The sequence below is a fragment of the Monomorium pharaonis genome, chromosome 4, assembly GCF_013373865.1.
Source record: "Monomorium pharaonis isolate MP-MQ-018 chromosome 4, ASM1337386v2, whole genome shotgun sequence".
In the NCBI taxonomy this organism is placed as follows: Eukaryota; Metazoa; Arthropoda; class Insecta; order Hymenoptera; family Formicidae; genus Monomorium; species Monomorium pharaonis.
Genome location: NC_050470.1, coordinates 23,963,947 through 23,982,355, shown reverse-complemented (window position 1 = coordinate 23,982,355; position 18,409 = coordinate 23,963,947). Strand labels below are relative to the sequence as shown.

The following is an 18,409-nucleotide window of genomic DNA, read 5'->3' as shown; positions in this document are numbered from 1 at the left end:
CTTCAGTCCAGCCGGACGGAACTACGGATGTTGGTGATGAAAGGATGCCATAACATGGCACGAATTAGTTCTCCCACGACATTGGCACGAGGTCCGTAACAATTGCTAGCAAACGCTTCAAATCGATTTCAACGAGCAACGAAGAAAAGTGCCTTGGTGGTCTGACCTCGCTGGTCATGCATCGCCGAGAACTTTCAATGACCACGATGACCACCGTGGACTTAGCGATGGAAAAAGAATAGTGATTTAATCGATGGTTCGTTCATTTTTCTCTCCTATTCTTAAAAGGTATCATTTTAACTAAAAATATCCAATTATTCTTTCTAGGTTGATGAAGAACTATCAACTAAGCCATCGTGTTGTCATTAATTCTTAACTTTGTTCAATTGAGAAGTTATACAATTTTTCAAATGTTTTTATTTAGATTCTTTTATTAATTAGTCACATGGGAGGGATGGTGATTCGTATCATCGCAATTGTATTTTTTCATGACATAAACGGAAATTGCTAGCTTCTATTTCAGCCTTGAGATATCACGGCGCGAAAGATTTACAGGCGAATTCGCGCTCTTCTTCTTACGCCTATTGGCATTTACACCTGCACCCCATCCTTCTTCGTTTTCCGCGAAGAACACGCGCCCGCAATTCATTCCCGCTCAGCGATCGAGTTCTCGGTTTATCGCACGCTGTATCGGCGTTAATTTATCGTTCCGTTCCCCGGGACGGCATTAGAAAACGAGAAATCTCAGCCGCGCGCCGTTACAAATCATGCCGAGAGCAATGCACGTCGTCATCGTCGTTGTCGTCGTTGCAATGGTAGCAATGCCGACGATCGCCGTCGGCACTGTCGTAAAGGCAAGAGCTGCGCAAAGCGTATACGATCTAGAATCCTGCAACTATCGCGCTACCGCGTCCGTAGCCGTTATTTCATCCAGACGCCGGATTAACTGCGTTACATAGTTCTTGATTTACATTCTGATTTATATGCATGAAGATAGTAACTCGATTAAATAACTGTAATAATCAATTAACGGCTGGCCCTTTAATTTCCCGCCATTGCTAAAGGGCGCCAGAACTTGCTAACAATTTTGTTACGCCGCTTGATTGGTATGTAAAGCAACCATAATTGCAATTTGCCACAGAAAGAATAAAAGTTGATTTAGATTCGAGCATCTATGTTCGCGACTTAATTTTAGAATTTCATCTATTATTATGCTTTTTATTAATATTTCCATGTTATTATTAATTGTTACCATTAATAAATCGATTAAAAAAGAATATTAAGAGGGCGTATTAATTTTATTAATTCACAATTAATCTATAAAAACTTTATGTAGCTATAAAGTTTTAATACGACGCTGCCAAAGCATGAAGGAACTGTAAACACGATTACCAGTATTACACTAGGAAATGACAGAACTTGTCTGTAGCCAGGCACGTTATATCATCAGTATGAACTAAGTCCCGCATTGCACAAAGTCACGTCCACGGTCCACTCGCTAGGCAACGACAACTACTCGCTAGTACTCGCTCGTGTTCAGCGAACCAACTCGTGACTCTATAAACTCGCGAGAGAACTTTACGTCGGTCAATGATTCGACCCCTTCCGACGAAATGCGCGATTGCACGTACACACACACACACATTTGTATTTCGCGATCGTAGTCGGCAAAGATTTAGCCAACATTTTGAAAATTTCATGAACTTCTTGTACCTTGAGATAATTACTTTACAAAACTTTACAAGAATTTAAAATGTACTTTAAAATGGAATTTCATTGTCCTATTACAAGTATGCGAATATAAATCTAGATGATATACGAATATAGATCTAGTGTATACGGAAGTAGAATTTAGTGAAGAATGAAAATTATGAAATATACATTTTACGAATTATTGAGCAATAACTATTTGTACTGATTATAAGCACGTAATGAGTAATCTTAAAAAACAAAGAAGGAAAATGAACTCGAAGAGGGCTAACCGGTTCACGACTCTTCTCACGATTCTCGCTACTCTACAGCGACGCTTCTTTCCTGCTTAGGTATTACACGCGGTAATAAAATGTCCTTGTCACGGGCGTCAGAGCCAATAAATACGGCGACGAATCAGTTTCGTCGAGAAGTTAGATAGCAGTGATAGCGTGATCGCGCGGCGGATAGCGTGACGCACCTGTAAACGAAGCTTAAACTTCGGGCAGCGGCCAGTCTCACCCCGATTGAAATGGAAAGATTTCTTTTTTGCGGATTCCGACGCTTGCGTGCCCATAATGTTTCGCCGACTGTTCTGCGCTCGAGAAAGCGAGTGTGTCCAGCAATTTTCGAAGCGGCCCGGTCGTCTGTCGGCGATTCGCAGCGTGAACTCGTTTTCGGTAGATGCTTTCAGGATCCTCCGGAGAGAGAGAGAGAGAAAGAGAGAAAGCTCTACGCGACGAGGGTTCCCCATACCTGATGAATTAATCGCGCGCGTACTTCTGCGCTCCTCTTCAAGGGGACGGCACAAACGCGCTCCTTTCGACGCGACTTTACGGACGTATTTCGGGCACAAAATGTGCCTGTAATTTCATGTAAACGCATTCTCTCCAGCGAACGCACGCATCCTTCCCCCCTTTTCCGACGTCTTGTTAGCGTAACTTCGCATAATGAATCGTAAATTATCTCTACAGGTTGTTGTCGTGAATTCAATGTTTTGCCAATCTCGCCGCGCCGTAAGAATCCCTTGTAATTTCGGCAAACGAGTTTGCATTTTCGGTGCCATTAGGCTGTACAAATATGTTCACTTCGCATAATGATGTTATAACCATCAGGTGTTCATGTCTGTATAAATAATGTGATTCGGGAAGGTATCCCGGAATGTAGCGTTATACATTTTTATAGCGTCGGATGTAAGATAGAATATTTAAAGCGCGCACATTAATTCCGCACACGGGATCAGAGCCGCTCGAACGCTCTTTGCTGCACAGTGCCCAATTATGCTGACTTCAACGGGACAAACAAGGTTGCCGAGTGCCAGATGTCACGAGTATACGTGGCGATCCGGCAAAAGAGGCGGCGAAACTTTGATGCAGGCCCAGACTCTAAGAGCCTCGTGTCACGCACGCGCTCGCGTGAAAGTCTCGACGCTAAAGTGAACTCCTTTCTCGTCTCTCTAGCGTTTAGAGCTACTGCTCTTCTAGGAATAAAAAATAGCTAATCGATCGAATTAAAGATACTAACGATAAGTGGGATGTCGGCGAAAATAACGAGCCGAACGCCCGCTTGTAGCGTTTAAGGCCCGACGATCGGTCCGATGTTCTAACGACTCCACCTAATTCATCAGCCCCATCTCGCAACTAAAATGTTCCATGACATAAGTATATGAAATATTAGATGTGTTAGAGTATACGCGATATTACGAAAAACTGAAACAAAGCAATGTTCAATTGTTACAGTTATTAAACATATTAAATGTGTAATAATAATAAAGAAAGTCGTTTACATGTTTTTGTCTCACGGTCTGCTTAGATCTCCACGCGAATTCTTATGCAGGAGATAATAAGTAGATTGCTGTCCAAAAAAGAGAACATGCCGTACCGTGTTATAACGCTTATAAATCTAAGCGAATTTTAATCAGCTAAAAACAACGGACGATTTTGCCAGGGGGTGGAGTAATCGCACAGTATGCAGATAGTGTGCGTGCGGACCTGAGATAGTTCCAAAAATAATTTCAGAGCTGCTCTCGGAGAGGATAACACGATTCACAAATTAACCCGGCACCTCTTGCGTGATTCGGATGTTATTTTAATGGCGGATGAGTCACGCACGGAAGACGACACGACATAGTTTATAATCCCACGTCTTAATCGCGTCGCAAATTATCACTTTAGCCTGCTCAATACCTCCTATACAATAGGGTCTGTTCTAGCCGGGCAGTCGCATTCAGTCTCCTCGCGCAACAACAGAGCAACCACCGCTTGTACCCGCTGGCGCCATTAAACACAAATCAATGGAACCGGCTTTGCGCGAGATGGGAATCGCCGGCTACCTCGAGGAAGTACCAACAGGTGAAACTCGAGCAGATATGAACGGACATGTAAAGGCGAGCGTACTGAACGCGCTTCAGGGCAAAGTAATACCGGTAAACACGCGGGGCAATAGGAAGATCTTTTGATCTGATTTCTACGAAGAGTGTCCTTCTGCCTTGCTTCTCCCTTCTGTTCTCTCTTGCGACGGGAGACATAGTACTCGTGTCTCTCGTAGAAAATAATAAGCCGTAAAAAAAAAGGTGCACTGCGAAGAAGCCCGACGGAATATGCAGTACGATATCGACGATAAACTATACAGGCCCTTCGGGGTATAATAGCCATTTGTGGCGATTATAGTGGTTTAAAAGCATTGTGATACGAGGGACAGGTCCTACCATGCGGAATCGAAATTGGTATGTCGGTGCCTCCAGCAAGAACCTGCAGCGGCAAATAACAAGTAATCCGGCAAGGTGCTGGCTACCCTATGCATACAGAATGCTGCTACCAACCTTCCGGGAAGGGAATTTATTATGTGATCTAATTTAAAGGTGCGTGATGTATGAGGGTGCGTTCTCGCCCTTCGATAAATTCAGCGGCGCGGAGATTTTATGATTCGCTAAATTCCGCCTCGGGAATCGGCGGAACCGGCGGAGCCCTAAAGATGTCGTCGACTTGATATTTCTCGCCCCGTTCGACTTCGAGACGCGCGATATAATTTTCTAGCGTCCGTCATTAAGTGGAAGTAGAAGACTGCCTCGCGGACAAAAGTAAAGCGGGGATTGTAAATTTAAATAATACCTCGATATACATGCTACTTTTTTTTTTTACGTGGGCTCTGTAAAAAAGGGGCAAGCCCGGGCATGAAATATCGGTTAGGCTGGCAGCTACGCGGGCCACGTAATTTTCGAAATTCGGTTTCCGGACCGAATATTCGCGTATGAGATATGAAGACGTAACGACGCTCGTTTGGCGCGAAGACGAGTGCCGAATGCAGTTTCTGCGGCCGAGTCGCAGTTGGAAATATTGCGTAATTGCTCAGCGCACCTGAAGCCGAGAGTCGCGCGAAGCATCCCTACGGGACGAAACGAGGTACATAAATTTCCCGGCGCTCGCGTTTACAACGCGTAATTAGTTGGAACTCGAAAAATTCGGCGAGACGAGCGTCACCGAGCATGGTCGTCGACGCGTCGTTTGTGCCCGAAGACGAGGGGGGGAAAAAAGAAGGTCACGTCGCGATTCCGTCGTTCGCAAAGGCATCGGCGAACCAGGATACAAATTATGCAACGAACACCACCCAAGACGCTTAAATTCCGCTGTGTTACCGAGTACGGTGTACTTCTTAATTTCTGCAGCGCGTGCCCGCCAATTAAAATCGCAGCTGCGCATAATTATTTATTTATATCCGCATGCGCGCCCACGATTTGAGATGTCTTAACACATTTTCGACAGATACCGCGCGCATGAAATGCGATTCGGCGTATACCAAAACTCATTCCGCATGCATTTTTTTGTATCTTTGCATTATGTACGTTCAATGGTATAATTAAAAACTAAAAAAAAAATACTCAACATTTCTTCAAGATTCACATTATTCGTCCAATTAGTTCTCCAGATATCACCACGTAGGTTTTGCATATATCAATGTATACCCGCAATTACACCAGACAATAAAATAGAAGAACAATGGTTTACGACGGCGCGAGAGGGAATATAAAGTAGAGCCTAAGCTTGTAGACTTTAACGTTACAGGCAATTTGCTCCGTGCCTGTGAGCCGCGCCGGGATGTAGATACGCCGCAATCTCACGCGCTCAAAAAGTAATTTTACGCACTGTTTACACTGAGGCGGTAGTTACGCGAGAAACTACGCTGCGAAGATCCAAGAGAGGCTATCAACGTAAATCAATAACGAGAGCACTTTGGCGGCGGGCGTATCGGCCAGCTGCCATCGCCGCCGATGCCGCCTGCCCGGGCTGGCATTCCATCGGCTATATTGCTTTTTCGACCGGGGCTACTTCTAACTTTACGAGGAATCGCATCGATGACGTTGCAAATAATTCACTAGTTCGCGCGGGCTTCGCGCGAGCTACGCGCGCCTACGAGCCGGCACTTTCACCAATTATCTGACATTTCGCGCGACTTGCCGTTCGCTGCGAACCTTCCCCGGCGGCAAAAGTCAGATAGCACCTCGCTAGGTTACCTAAGCTCGACATTTCGCGTCGAAATAAAATAAAATCGTCGGTCAGCTTAAAGAGCATTTGCATATCGCGCGCGCTCGCGGTGCGTTACGTTTATGACGCGCCGCGTGTTTTTACGAGCCGCGCGAACGAAATTCAATTGCAACGGACACGATGAAATATCAATACACGCTCTATTTGTTTGCTCCGTAACGTCGCGCCCTCGTTTTTACCGTATCTGCGATCCGCGCGAGTGTCGTTCGAGACACTTCCGTCCTTGCGGAACGCGGTGCATTGAAATCATATTAATCGACGATCGTAAAATCTCCGAGGCGAGGCGGACGGGCGACGGGCGTAATTCATCTTTCACATGCGCGGGAACGTATTCAGTGATTTCGCATGCTGCCCCTTCACGTCCAGCTGTGCAAAGAACGCACGGGGCAAACGAGATCGAGCAAAAATGATTTAGTTTCGACAGACGCGGCCGACCGATGAATTGTGGCGCGATCCTCTTGTAAGAGTGATCATAACTCGCGATAAAATATGACCGGCCTCTTGCCGATCGGTTACCGCGATCTGTTAATCGCCAACGCAACTTTGTACGCCAACGGTGCACGCGAATGCCGGTCACATTAAGTGAATATTTTTAAGAGGGTCTGTACGATAGAGCCTCTAACTTATTCCAAAATTTTGCAGAAGAGACTGCAGTTTGAGAATAAAAATCTTTACGGGGGTCGCGTTGTCAAACATCTCCCGGTAGATGCGGTTTAAATGCAATCGATAAATTCTCCCGTTCAGCGCGTTAACGTTGAAAATTACTGCAGACAACTGTCAGGTTGCGGCGGTGTCGACAAACGATTAGCAGATATTTACGCCGCCGTTGCGCATGGGATTATGTTTTACGGCGTTCTTAGATGGTAGGCGACCGCGGTCTTTAGCGGGATAATAAGCAACGATGATATTGAAAACTTGTATCCGCCAGATATTCATCGTCGGCGTAGGTAGCGCGCGGGAGGGGGAATCCCGTGGGCTCTCCGCTTCGCGGTTGTTATTAACGGAAATGGCGGTTCGTTATCCGCTGACTGACAAATACGATGCTCACCGTCCCTAATAAAATCAGTGTTTCGCGTGTGTTGGTACGTCGCATAAAGTACACGAGGACGTAATTGTATGGTATTATCGTGTCTCCGGGGCTATCACTTGCGGTGTTTAAGGCCATCATTACTCCCTGACAGCCAGCCACTGGTAGAACGCGATGAAATTATTGCCGTTTTACGAAACTCCCTATCTTTCTCTATCTCCCCCTATCCTCTTCGCTGGTATCGGTTTCTCTTCTCCTGCCGCCTTCTCCCGTTCGTCTTCTTGAAGACTTGCAGCGTCTTGTTTCGGAACGAATAATTATCGCTACGGTCGGTTTCGCATTTGTACGCCCGGCCGTAATCGGCGATGCATTCTTCAACGAGCGCGCGTTTCAGACGAACGCGAGACGACGTACAGTTATTCCGATAAATATTCATAAAGCGAAAAAGATGGAATATATACGAGCTGCTATTCCACAGCTCGCGTCCAGGCTTTCTCAAACAAGAAGCATAATAACCCATTATAACTGTAATTGTCTAGCATATCGTGATTTTGCGTGCGGATTTTAAATGAATCCCGAAAGGGAGCTGCGCTCTCCGTGATGAACGCGTAAGGGTGAGTTTAGAGATTCCAGGCGGCATTCCGGGATCGCCGAGCTCGGTTTGTCCCTACGTTCCGATGGCGTTGGCGAACGCAGCGGTCAGTGTAGGCGGAGAAAGAGAGCCACTTGCACGTGCTGCGAAGGACGACGAGCGGGCGAGCAGAGGGACGAGGGGGCGGAACCGAGGGGCTTAATTAATGAGACGTACGCGGCAGCTGCAGATACCGAGATGCATTGTGAATACAAGTATCTAAGAGAAAAAAAAAAACTATTGTCCCCGGATGAGATTTATGCCTGTTCCAATTACGCGTTCGCGTCGAGGCGTCCGATATTTTTTCATTCGTAGAAACAATTCGCGTTGGGCGCGCCTTTTTTTTTTTTGGCGTCAATGCACGATAGCATTCCCGGCACGGACCCGTCGTTATGGTCGCATTTACATGAGACAACAAATGCCCGGTGCTCAGATGAATCGTAAAGCACACCCACGCGCTCATGAATTCGCTCGTAGGACTACATCACGACGAAGGACCTTATATCTTGTGGTGAAAATTGGCGGGACATCTGTGTTCGACTTGCAGCCGTAAGTAAATTCTAAGTACGAGAAAGATATAAGGATCAGAGATAACATTTTTTAATAAATTGCGAAACAATAAGTTCGTTATGAATTGATAAAATACCAGCATCATTTTGTGGAGCACTGGATTTGCTCAAATCGTCTGTTATGTTGAGGTGCCAGTTGCTGTTTTATTAAAGCAGATGCGAGAATTAGCGAGCATTACCGTGTAGAGTTACTATCGCATATAATAGTCGCGATGCTAGATGTGAATGCAGCAGTTAAAATCATTTCAGAGATGCGTCTGCCCCCCTTCGGTTCTCGGGCGAGCGCAAAAAGCTGAGAGCCGCTGCCGCCGGTGGTAGTAGAAAGTAGTAGAAACGGAAGACAAATTACGTATCATTATCCTTTCCACTTCATTCACTGTGAAGGATCCATAGAGCTAACCGAACGCGCACGCTGCGTGTCGAGCGCTCGTTCGAGCAAGCGAGCCTACCAAATGAAACCCAGAGCGACTCGTTAATCCCACTCAGCGCGTTCCGAGCCTTGAGCAAATGCAAGATTAAATTCATCAAAATCCAATTCCTGAGCAAGTGCCCTTCGGGGCGCAGCGTAAGCAAATGAATAATGCATAAGTGGCACGCCACCTCCCGCGTCCTGCTGCCCTTCCGCCCGTCTTGCTGCCCGGGTCAACTTGACATCGCCTGATTAGATCGTGCGGGACGCGTCTTACGGAGTATCCGTTCCGTTGTGGCCGACCGACGGCGAATTCCCGCGGGACTGACAAGGAAAAGGCGGGGGTCGGCAACTAAGAAGTAAACCAGAAGTGAGTGATTGTAATTGCGGAACAGTAGCCGGGGTATTGCGAGTCGCCTTCAGCGTATGTTGCTTACGCTTTGGAAAGCGATATACGTCAAATGCATTGTGCGCAACAGTCGTGTTCCCGTGAATCCGAAATGCCCATCGTTCGGCAAGATAAATAACTGAATATAAATCCTTTGTGCTTTTCTGCGCGGGAGTTTATTTGTACGGGATAGCGTAGGATAAAAGATAATAGATTCCAGAAGTTCGATGATATATTGAATACATTCGAATATTTTTGAAATGCAGGATAATCTTGTATTCAGGACTATACATCAAATATACGTTGGTGTAGTTTTTTTTTTTTTTTATCCGTGCACGGTGGAAGCTTGGACAACCTCTCCAACAAGAAAACGCAACTTCGAAAACACGACAAACCTGTTGCGATAGTTGACGTTTTTCTCTCCCGGATGTTGACAAGACTCGTGCGCATGGCGCACCGAACGTAAAAACAACAGGTTGCACTCGAGTGCGCTCAGCGTTCGTTAAGTGGGTTTGGATATAATGTTGCAAGGGAGAGGGTTTCAAAATGTCCACGCGGCACAAAAACGGGAACGCGTTCTTCGCCATAGCTGATATTCTTACCTGCAGATGCGTACGGGGGTCCGTTTTTCAACCTCATGTTTTGCAGATGAAAAGCAAGAAAGATGTACGGTAGACAGTTCGAGGTCTGTCAAACTCTCTTTGCTACATTATTCAGAATTTACAGTAATATCCGACGTCGACTGTGAAGTGCACATGAAAAAAGCGCACATAAAACATTTCAATAACAATTAATTATCTATGAGAGACATTACTACTACGTCCATGTCGAATTCCTCCAAACCGAGATGGTCTATATCGCGGAATTCACAGAAAAGGGTGGTGGCGCTCGGACACACGTTGCGATGAGGGTAAGTGGGTGCCCTCGCGTCCCTCCTTGGCGGTCCAGCCGAATCAGTGTGGATTGTATGCAAATTGCGGTAGCGGCTACTTGAGCGCCGCTGCATTCGAGTTGTACTACGGGGAAGGGCAAGCAGTTCGTTTCTACCTTGGCAGAAGCCTGCGGTGTCTCTGAATAAAACATCTTGCGAGGAATTTCAGCCCGAGAAAAGAGAAAGAGGAGGGCAGAGGAAAAAAAAGAAAGAGAAAAGGAGGGAGATGGCCCCGCTCTCGTGGCTCCTCTACACCGAGTTGTTAAGTACACGTCGCACCAGCTGATACTAATTAAAATGAGGCTCACTTTGGCCGCGCGTTTTCTCGTTTCTTTTCACTCCGAACCCTAGTCACCCCCTCCGCGTCCACCTTCTTTGCCACGCAGTACCTCACTCCCCCTGTTCGGCGGACCCCTTCCCCTATTCTGTTTTCTCTTACCTGACGCCGCTCGTTTGAAGAGTGAGTCTCTCTGCCTCACGGCTAAGAATATAAAGATCCTACTTAGCCGTTATTACGAAGCTACCTACGTAGACAGATCATTCCGTGCCACTGTTTTTTCATACCATTACACGTGAGCCTGACGCAGAAAATAGCGTTAAATAGGACGGAAATCAAATTTCAGAAATTGTGTGACGAATACGTGAGCTAGAAATTCATATTCGATATATTTCACATTAGCGATCGAGATTTTTAAAAATTGCGAGAAATTAAAGAATGGTTTTCTTCAATGCGGATGATAACCGTGCAGATATTCAAAAGCACGACAACCTACATTTTACGATCATCGTTGTAATATTCCTTCCTGATCGTTTAAAATTGAAAGAAAGACAAGACATCGTCGGAAGAAACTCGATAATCGATAAACAAGTATCTTAAAAAAGTGTTACGATCCATGTAGCCCAACCCACCAGCTGCATCTCGCACGGATTACTGTCTGCCTTTCATCCGTTCGTGTCGAAATTAACGAGTCTCAGCGAGGATGTAGTTAGCGACTGATATTCACTTGTAAAAGTGAGGAAAACGAAGGAAGGAACTATTATCTAGTTTGCGGATAGCAAACGGGAGAATAGCACGCTTATTCGCGTGCATCCCTATGGGGCACTTATCTCAGCTAATAGGGACAGGTGGTACTATCAATAAGCGGTCGGTACCATTCCGAATGAGACGTGCTCGTGCGAGGATCTTATGATGCGAAACTATCGCAATAAACCGCGATGACTCGCCCTCGCTCGGCTAATGGAGGCTGTCCGAAAAATCTGAGAGAGCAGGTGTTGCTTGCTGGTGGCGACGTAGTCTGAAAACGGCAATGCTGCTGGCTGGCGCTCTTTACGACCGAAAAGCAGGAGCTATCGCGTGACGTCGAGCGGTTAACGAGATGAATAAGTAATATAAACGATTCGACGACCAAGGCCTGCGTAAAGTCGCGCTCGTATTGCTCGTTTGTCCGTCGCGACTAAATTAGACGTTGACGGGGACACGAGGACTGATTGGAGAGGAGACGCTGTTCGGTCAAACCTTGTATTCGGCATAAAATCGATTCGCAGAACTCAAAAAATCGCATGCCTCGAGCTATGCATTTTCGATTATGTTAGCCTATATTCGCTGTACGTACGTTAGAAGATTAAGCCTGGTCATTTAATGAATGTATGAATATATATGCGCATGTAAAAGCAAGTTTTCTTTAGAAGCTTATTTCTTTATAAAAAAATCCGTGACATACGCGATTGGATTGAAATTATATGCAAATAAATTGACGTTAACAAATTGAACACAAATTCCTCTATAAAGTTGTACTTTTTGAATATAAATTTAACAAATTAAAAAATATATATATACATTTAAATTTATATAACTTTAAGGATATATATATTCTTCGTTATGATATATGATTCATAATAGTGATTACTTTACAGTTAAAAAAATTTAACACAAGTATCAATAATCTTTTTTTCAGGTAAAAAGTATTAATAAACATACTATTTCTGTAATGAAATTAATTTCGAATAATTATATATTTTGCATTTTAAATTAATTAAACTGATTATAAATGTATTTCTTCAACTCATCTTAATTTATGATCACAATCAGATATATTGAGTGCTCCGTTAATCAATGTGATCAATGTAATGACAGACGGTAGGCCTGGTTACAGTGAGGTTACTGTGAATAAATATATATCTTTTTATTGCGCGCATCACGTCATCACATCACGATAAATTAATATTTCTTTTTACGCAGAATGTCTTCATGTAGAGGAATAACGGCTCTGTCTGTATCTCTTTTTGTATTTCGCATCTTGCACCGCCCGGCAATTTCTATACGTGACTCGACAATTCGTTAAGGCGAAAAGAGTTCGGAGAATAAATTTCTCTTCGTGGATCTAATATAATTGCAGTTGAGATCAAACTTCCGGGTAAACACGGATTCAAAATATCATCTTATCAGTAGAATGATTTTAGCTACAGATTTTCGTCTTCAAATTATAATTAATATACTGAGGTTACGAATGTATTTACTGTCTACGTACGTGTAGTGCATCGTCATCAATCCGATGTTACTATATTTAGTATTCAATTACTTTCATGGTTTATTTTCGGTATTTTTACAATCTATTGTTCTGCCTAATAAGATTGGCCGAATCCCATCGCTCATCGGTAGGATAGCAGATGCCTTTACGTTACGCCGTTCTAAATGGAATTTTTTGCACGGGTTAGCAGAAAGATTGTTAGACAATACAACGATGGGCAAAGCGGCGAAAAAGGAAGACTTACAAGGAAGGACTAAGTTCATTAATTATCATGCTGGCGGAGTCTATTACATTCATCCTTCATTCAAATTTTTGATCCACTCGATAGCTATCTAAATTGAACACGATACAGGCTTTACACGATCTAAAATTTTGACGTTCTTCATCGAAAGAAAATTATTAATTAATGAAACTACAATCTTTATTCTTCCTGAATTATATAAGTAATCAATTAATAATATAATAAAATAATACATATTTTTAACTGTAATATCATTTTATTGATGTCTTCTAATTTTTTCACAAGGAATAAAAAGATATGCAATTAATAGACATAAATGGTTCATTAAAAAATGTATGTCTGACTTCTTCAAATTAAACTATGTGTCAACAAATTGCGTGTACAGCCTATCACATATTGTGAATCCAATTTTTATCGGCAGTAGTCAAAGTTTCGATGGAAGACGGTGAAATTATCTAAGGGATATTGCGAATACTCAGACAATGCCTCCGACAAATAGTCTGGCGAATTGGGTGGTGCAACGGTGAAACCATCCGGCTTAATGTATGCCGTCCGAATGGAAACTCCTTAGCGCCTAAAATCGCTTTATCGGCGATCGATAGTCGCGATCGATATTCCGCGGCGGGTAGATGGGATCGCAGAGGGCCCGAAAGCGGAGAGATCGGAGATCCTATCGCGTCGGCAGGGAGACTGAAAGAGACGGAGGGAGAGCGGCGCTATTGTTCTTCCACGGGGCCACGCCTCGTGTCTGTAATTACAGACAGGTCCCTGCGAGAGAGCCCTTTGATGCCCGCGCTTCGGTCCGCGGGCTCTCTACATAAAAGGGGCCCATAGAATCTCCGCGGCGATCGATCCTAGACCTTAGAAAGAGAGAAAGAGAGATAGAGAGAGAGAGAGAGAGGGAGAGAGAAAAAGAGATCTGCCAAAGATGAATCGGCCCGAAATTAGAGATTCGCGATACAACCTGCTGTTCTTTGTGCACCATTAGGAGCATTAGGACAAGCAGTTGCGTTATATGTATTAATAAAATATAATATGCATCTATTAAACTGAAAGGGAGAGAGAAAAATTTCACGTAGAAATAATATAAAGGAAAAAATATTATATTTAATTAGAAGCATCAAAAAGAGAGGAAACGCTTCGATATATTATAATTACAAGTAGGTTTATGACTCACGATCGACATTTCTCATTAATTAATTTTTATGAAACTAATAATTTTTGTTTTTGACCACAAATGTAATCTATTTAAAAACATAAAGTTAAAAATATCGATAGAAAATACCTTGACCGATGTGCCGTGAAAATTAATAGAAATTACTCTAACGAAAATCTAATGGACCAGAATGAACCCAGTGTTATTCTCCCAAATGTTATCGCTATTTATGGCAGATTAATTTTTACCTCGCACAAAGAAAGTTAGCAATAAAGCCGATCGTTCTCGTCAGCCGCCGCCTTGAAATATGTGGCATAAACGATGTGTTTTCACGGCGTGATACCCTCGGAAAATTAGAGCGGATCCAAACAAAGCGTTTCCGTACTTTATGTGACAACTAATCGTCGATCGCCGCCGCGAACGCCGCGATAGAAACGAGGAATAAAAAGAAGAAAGGAGCGCTTTTACCTGTTTTAAGAATCGATATCATAACTTTTCGGCGTAAGTCAGTTGGCGAGGCGTTACCGCCGCTGCGCTAAGTTATGTGCGAGGAAAGTGGTAGATCTGTTAAAGCGTGGCGAGGCGTTTCGGAGCGCACAATGGCCTCCGCCAGTTTTCCTTTACAGATTTCGTCGTAACTTACAAATCCGAAATAGAAATGGAATTATCGGCAGACCGATTTCTTAGCGTATCTCTTCTCCAATAGAACATATGTTTCTCCAATAACAGGAATTTTTGTAGAAATTTATAGATTGCTATATTTAATTCTTTCTCGTTTTTAAGAAAAATTTTCGATAAATAAAAAGAAGGCATAGACATATAATTAAAATTTTTTAATTTTATTTAATAAACGAATTTGTGAAGTTATATAGCGAAATGGCAGGATAGAATTAGGTCGGACGATACTTGTATCAAAGTGGTTTCAAAGTATCGGATTACTCAAGCCTACCGTTCGGGCTTCGATACTTTCGGCAATAAGTTCGGTAACCAGTAGCTGCTAGGGGATTATCACCGAGACGAATTCTATAGTGGAAATTCATTCCGCGAAGCAGTTCGGTGGCTCGACAGAAAAAAAAAGAAGCTCGACTACTCGTTGTTGGCTGGCTTTTGATCAGCCAGCCGCCAATATCCTATCAACTATCACCGCCGCTAGCGCACCAGTCAGCTAATAGACGCGTCTCCAATTTCAGTCAATAGTTTTTTGTGATCGTAAACGCGTTTTAGATTAACTTTGGCGCTTCGACGAGGCGCAAATCCAATTAAGAATCGGTCGTATAACGCATGCCCTGTGACCTTAAGTTGCTTCTAGGTAGAGAACAATATGAACTGTCTGAATATAAAAATTCAGTTGTAAAAGAAAACAAGAAGTCACTGAAAACTTATTGACAGCATTGCCTAAGCAGTTCTGCTCACTTGAAGTTTTTGGAGAACAAGTAATAATCTCTTTAAAAAAAAAGTTATTTACCTAACTTAAACATACTATTATTAATAGTTATCACTGGTATACATCTTAAAACAAATTTTCAATGTTTTGTAACTGAATGTAAATGCATTTTTGATATTTACTAGAATTTTAAATATCAATTGTTTCAGGTCGCTGCACTGAAAGTTCGTCAGTGAGGATAATAGAAGAAGGGTTGGCTTTAAAATTGGCCAGACCTTTTTGGCTGGATGGAATCATAAAGATCGGCGATCGCGAGTGTAATGGCATTCCCTGCTGAGCATTCCTCGTCGTAATCTGTGGGAAGCTGAGGTCCTGACCCCACTACGAAGGAACGTGATCCTGCGAGTGCAAGGCCGTCGCAATTTACGAGATCTCCATGCGAGAGCATGGCGTACGAAATTCTTAGTATCGTGATGAAAATATTTGAAATTTCCTCGTTGTCTTCGTAATAGTAACGTGAACAAGAATTACGCTATTCAAAAATAAAAATACATGTAGATTAGAATTCTTTCTCTTTCTCTCTCTCTCTCTCTCTCTCTCTCTTTCTCTCTCAGTCTTAATTATAAAAGATGCAAATAAGCGATTTTTGTTATCTCTGTAATTAATTTGCAGTCTGCCAGTCTAACATAAAAGACTGTTACGCTGAATAATTCTAAGGAGATCTCAAATTTTGCCACAGACAAAATTACCGATGACTATTAAACGGCTGCATCGTTGATTGCCTCAATCATGCCTGTGCAATGTTATCAAACCTTTATTTTCAACTAACAAAATCTGATATAATTCCAATTAGTGTTCGAATTAATTGGGTATAAGTTTCGTTCCGTCAATTAATAGACCTCTGCGTGATTTGCATCGGCTTTTTGTGAATCATTGGCGAAATAATGTTATCAAGATTAATACCACGTAAAGAAAAAAAAATTTAATTAGAATAAACTGAACAAATTGAGAACCGCTGGCGTATTTGGGATGGCCTAATTGAAAATCGGTCAAAAACTGACCACCTCTATCTGTGCGCTTGGCGATTCAACTGGTAGCTTCATTAATCGCGACACGGACCTCCAAGCTGTGGCGGCATATTTGATGACTTTGTGACCACCCCATACAAAATGATTCCCTTAATGAAAACACGATCATACGCGATAAAAGATGACCACCCTTGATTACCTGATGGGAGGCTGCGTGGCGCATAGCGGCTCAATATCGTAAAGGTGATTTATTTTCGTAGTAGAATTAAAAAGCTAATGAATAATTATTCGATTTAATTATTATACATTGTTCGGCTGACTCTATCCAATAAAAGCATTCATTTTCTCTTGTATTTGTGGTTACAGAATTCAATTTTATTTGGATACACCCGAGTAAATTACAGAGAGACAGTCGTATTGATTTAGTACAGAATTTCCTCCGCGTTCAAGCTTATAGCTCGATAACCCTTATAATTATGGATGATACCGGTGATTTCAGGTAAAGTATTAGTTACGAGAATGTATGTGTATGTGTGTGTTTTTCAACTAAGAAAGTCTCGTCTATGACAGTCAATTTACCATAGTTCGATTTAATCGAACATGAAAAACATAATTAGCCTCTAATAACCTCATTGTTCTTTTTAATAGTATAGTATAGTATGTCATAATGGAAATCATGATTCAGCAGCACCTGTAGTCTATGATTACGATTTCTGTGATTACAACGTTCAAATAATGAAATATTAATAATAAATATATATGTTTGCAAGATTTTTTTTTCTTTAAATTAGGCAGTAAACCACAAAGAGTAAAAATGTTATTATGTATTAAAAATTAACATCTTTTTATAATAATATTCAAATTATTATTTAAAATTAATTACAGTTTTATTTGCAAATTGACTGGTTCCAGATGCAATATTTCAATATTTATACATATTTAAATTATGACAAACATTAAAAATATAATAAAAGTTATATGAATATTATCCGTATGCATAACGAAAAAAATTGATCAACTATATATTTTTTATTTATTCTTTTTTTTACGTTTATCCGAATTTTTTAAATTATTTCTTAATTATATTTTTTTATTATCGTGTTTATAAATAAATGTACAGCACTGTAAAAGATCAAAGTTCAAGATATCATAAATGTACACATTGATCTTTCCTTACAATGTAATGCGTGTAATGCACATCATGAAGCTTCATATCGAAACACGTTTCACATGCGTGCACCTGCTGTAGCAGTTTTAAGTCAAAAATCCAGCGTCTGCGGATTTATATAAGAAAAAAATTCGAAATATTATCCTTTAATACTTTCAACGGATCAAGTGATTTTATTATCAATTAAGTTACTAATTATTATTACATTACAACGCACGTATAACATATTTTTTTATTCATCGGCAGAATATATAATTATTTCTTTTAGTTTTAAAGACCAAGAAGAAACGGAGAGACTCAGGTTTAATTTCGCCGCAATAAAAAAAAAAAAAATTAAAAATCTGCGTAAGTATTTATGCAGACCGTGAGAACCTCTATGGCATGTAGGTAAGCAACGCGCTTCGTGTGGTCCACATTGTCCGCGGTCAAATTACATGGAGAGCGGGGTGCTTCTAATGGCAGTTCTCGTTCCTCGAGAGAATCCGTAGGCCGAAGGTGGAGCACTCGCTATGAGCGAGGAAGAAACGAAGGTGAAGGGGATACAACGGGAGAGATAGAGAGAAAGAAATTGCGTCGCGAAAGAGAAGAAAGACTAAAGCAAGGAGAGAAAGAGGGACGATCCTCCGTGGCGGAGAAGGAGCGAGAGGCTCGATTCGACGTGCTTCTTTGATCCTTGAGAGCGAGACGACAGGGCGGGAGACAGAGCCGCTCATATTCCG

At 42.3% G+C, this 18,409-nt stretch overlaps 1 protein-coding gene across 1 annotated transcript in view; it reads left to right on the top strand.

Annotated features, from left to right (window-relative positions):
* Positions 1 to 16,875, top strand: part of LOC118645106 — a 392,389-nt gene extending 375,514 nt beyond the window's left edge. Inside the window, exon 5 of the mRNA XM_036285532.1 lies at positions 15,704 to 16,875. Coding sequence (XP_036141425.1) covers positions 15,704 to 15,831 — 128 coding nt within the window. The 3' untranslated portion in view covers positions 15,832 to 16,875. The remainder of the gene's footprint in view (positions 1 to 15,703) is intronic.
* The last annotated feature ends 1,534 nt before the right edge of the window (positions 16,876 to 18,409 follow it).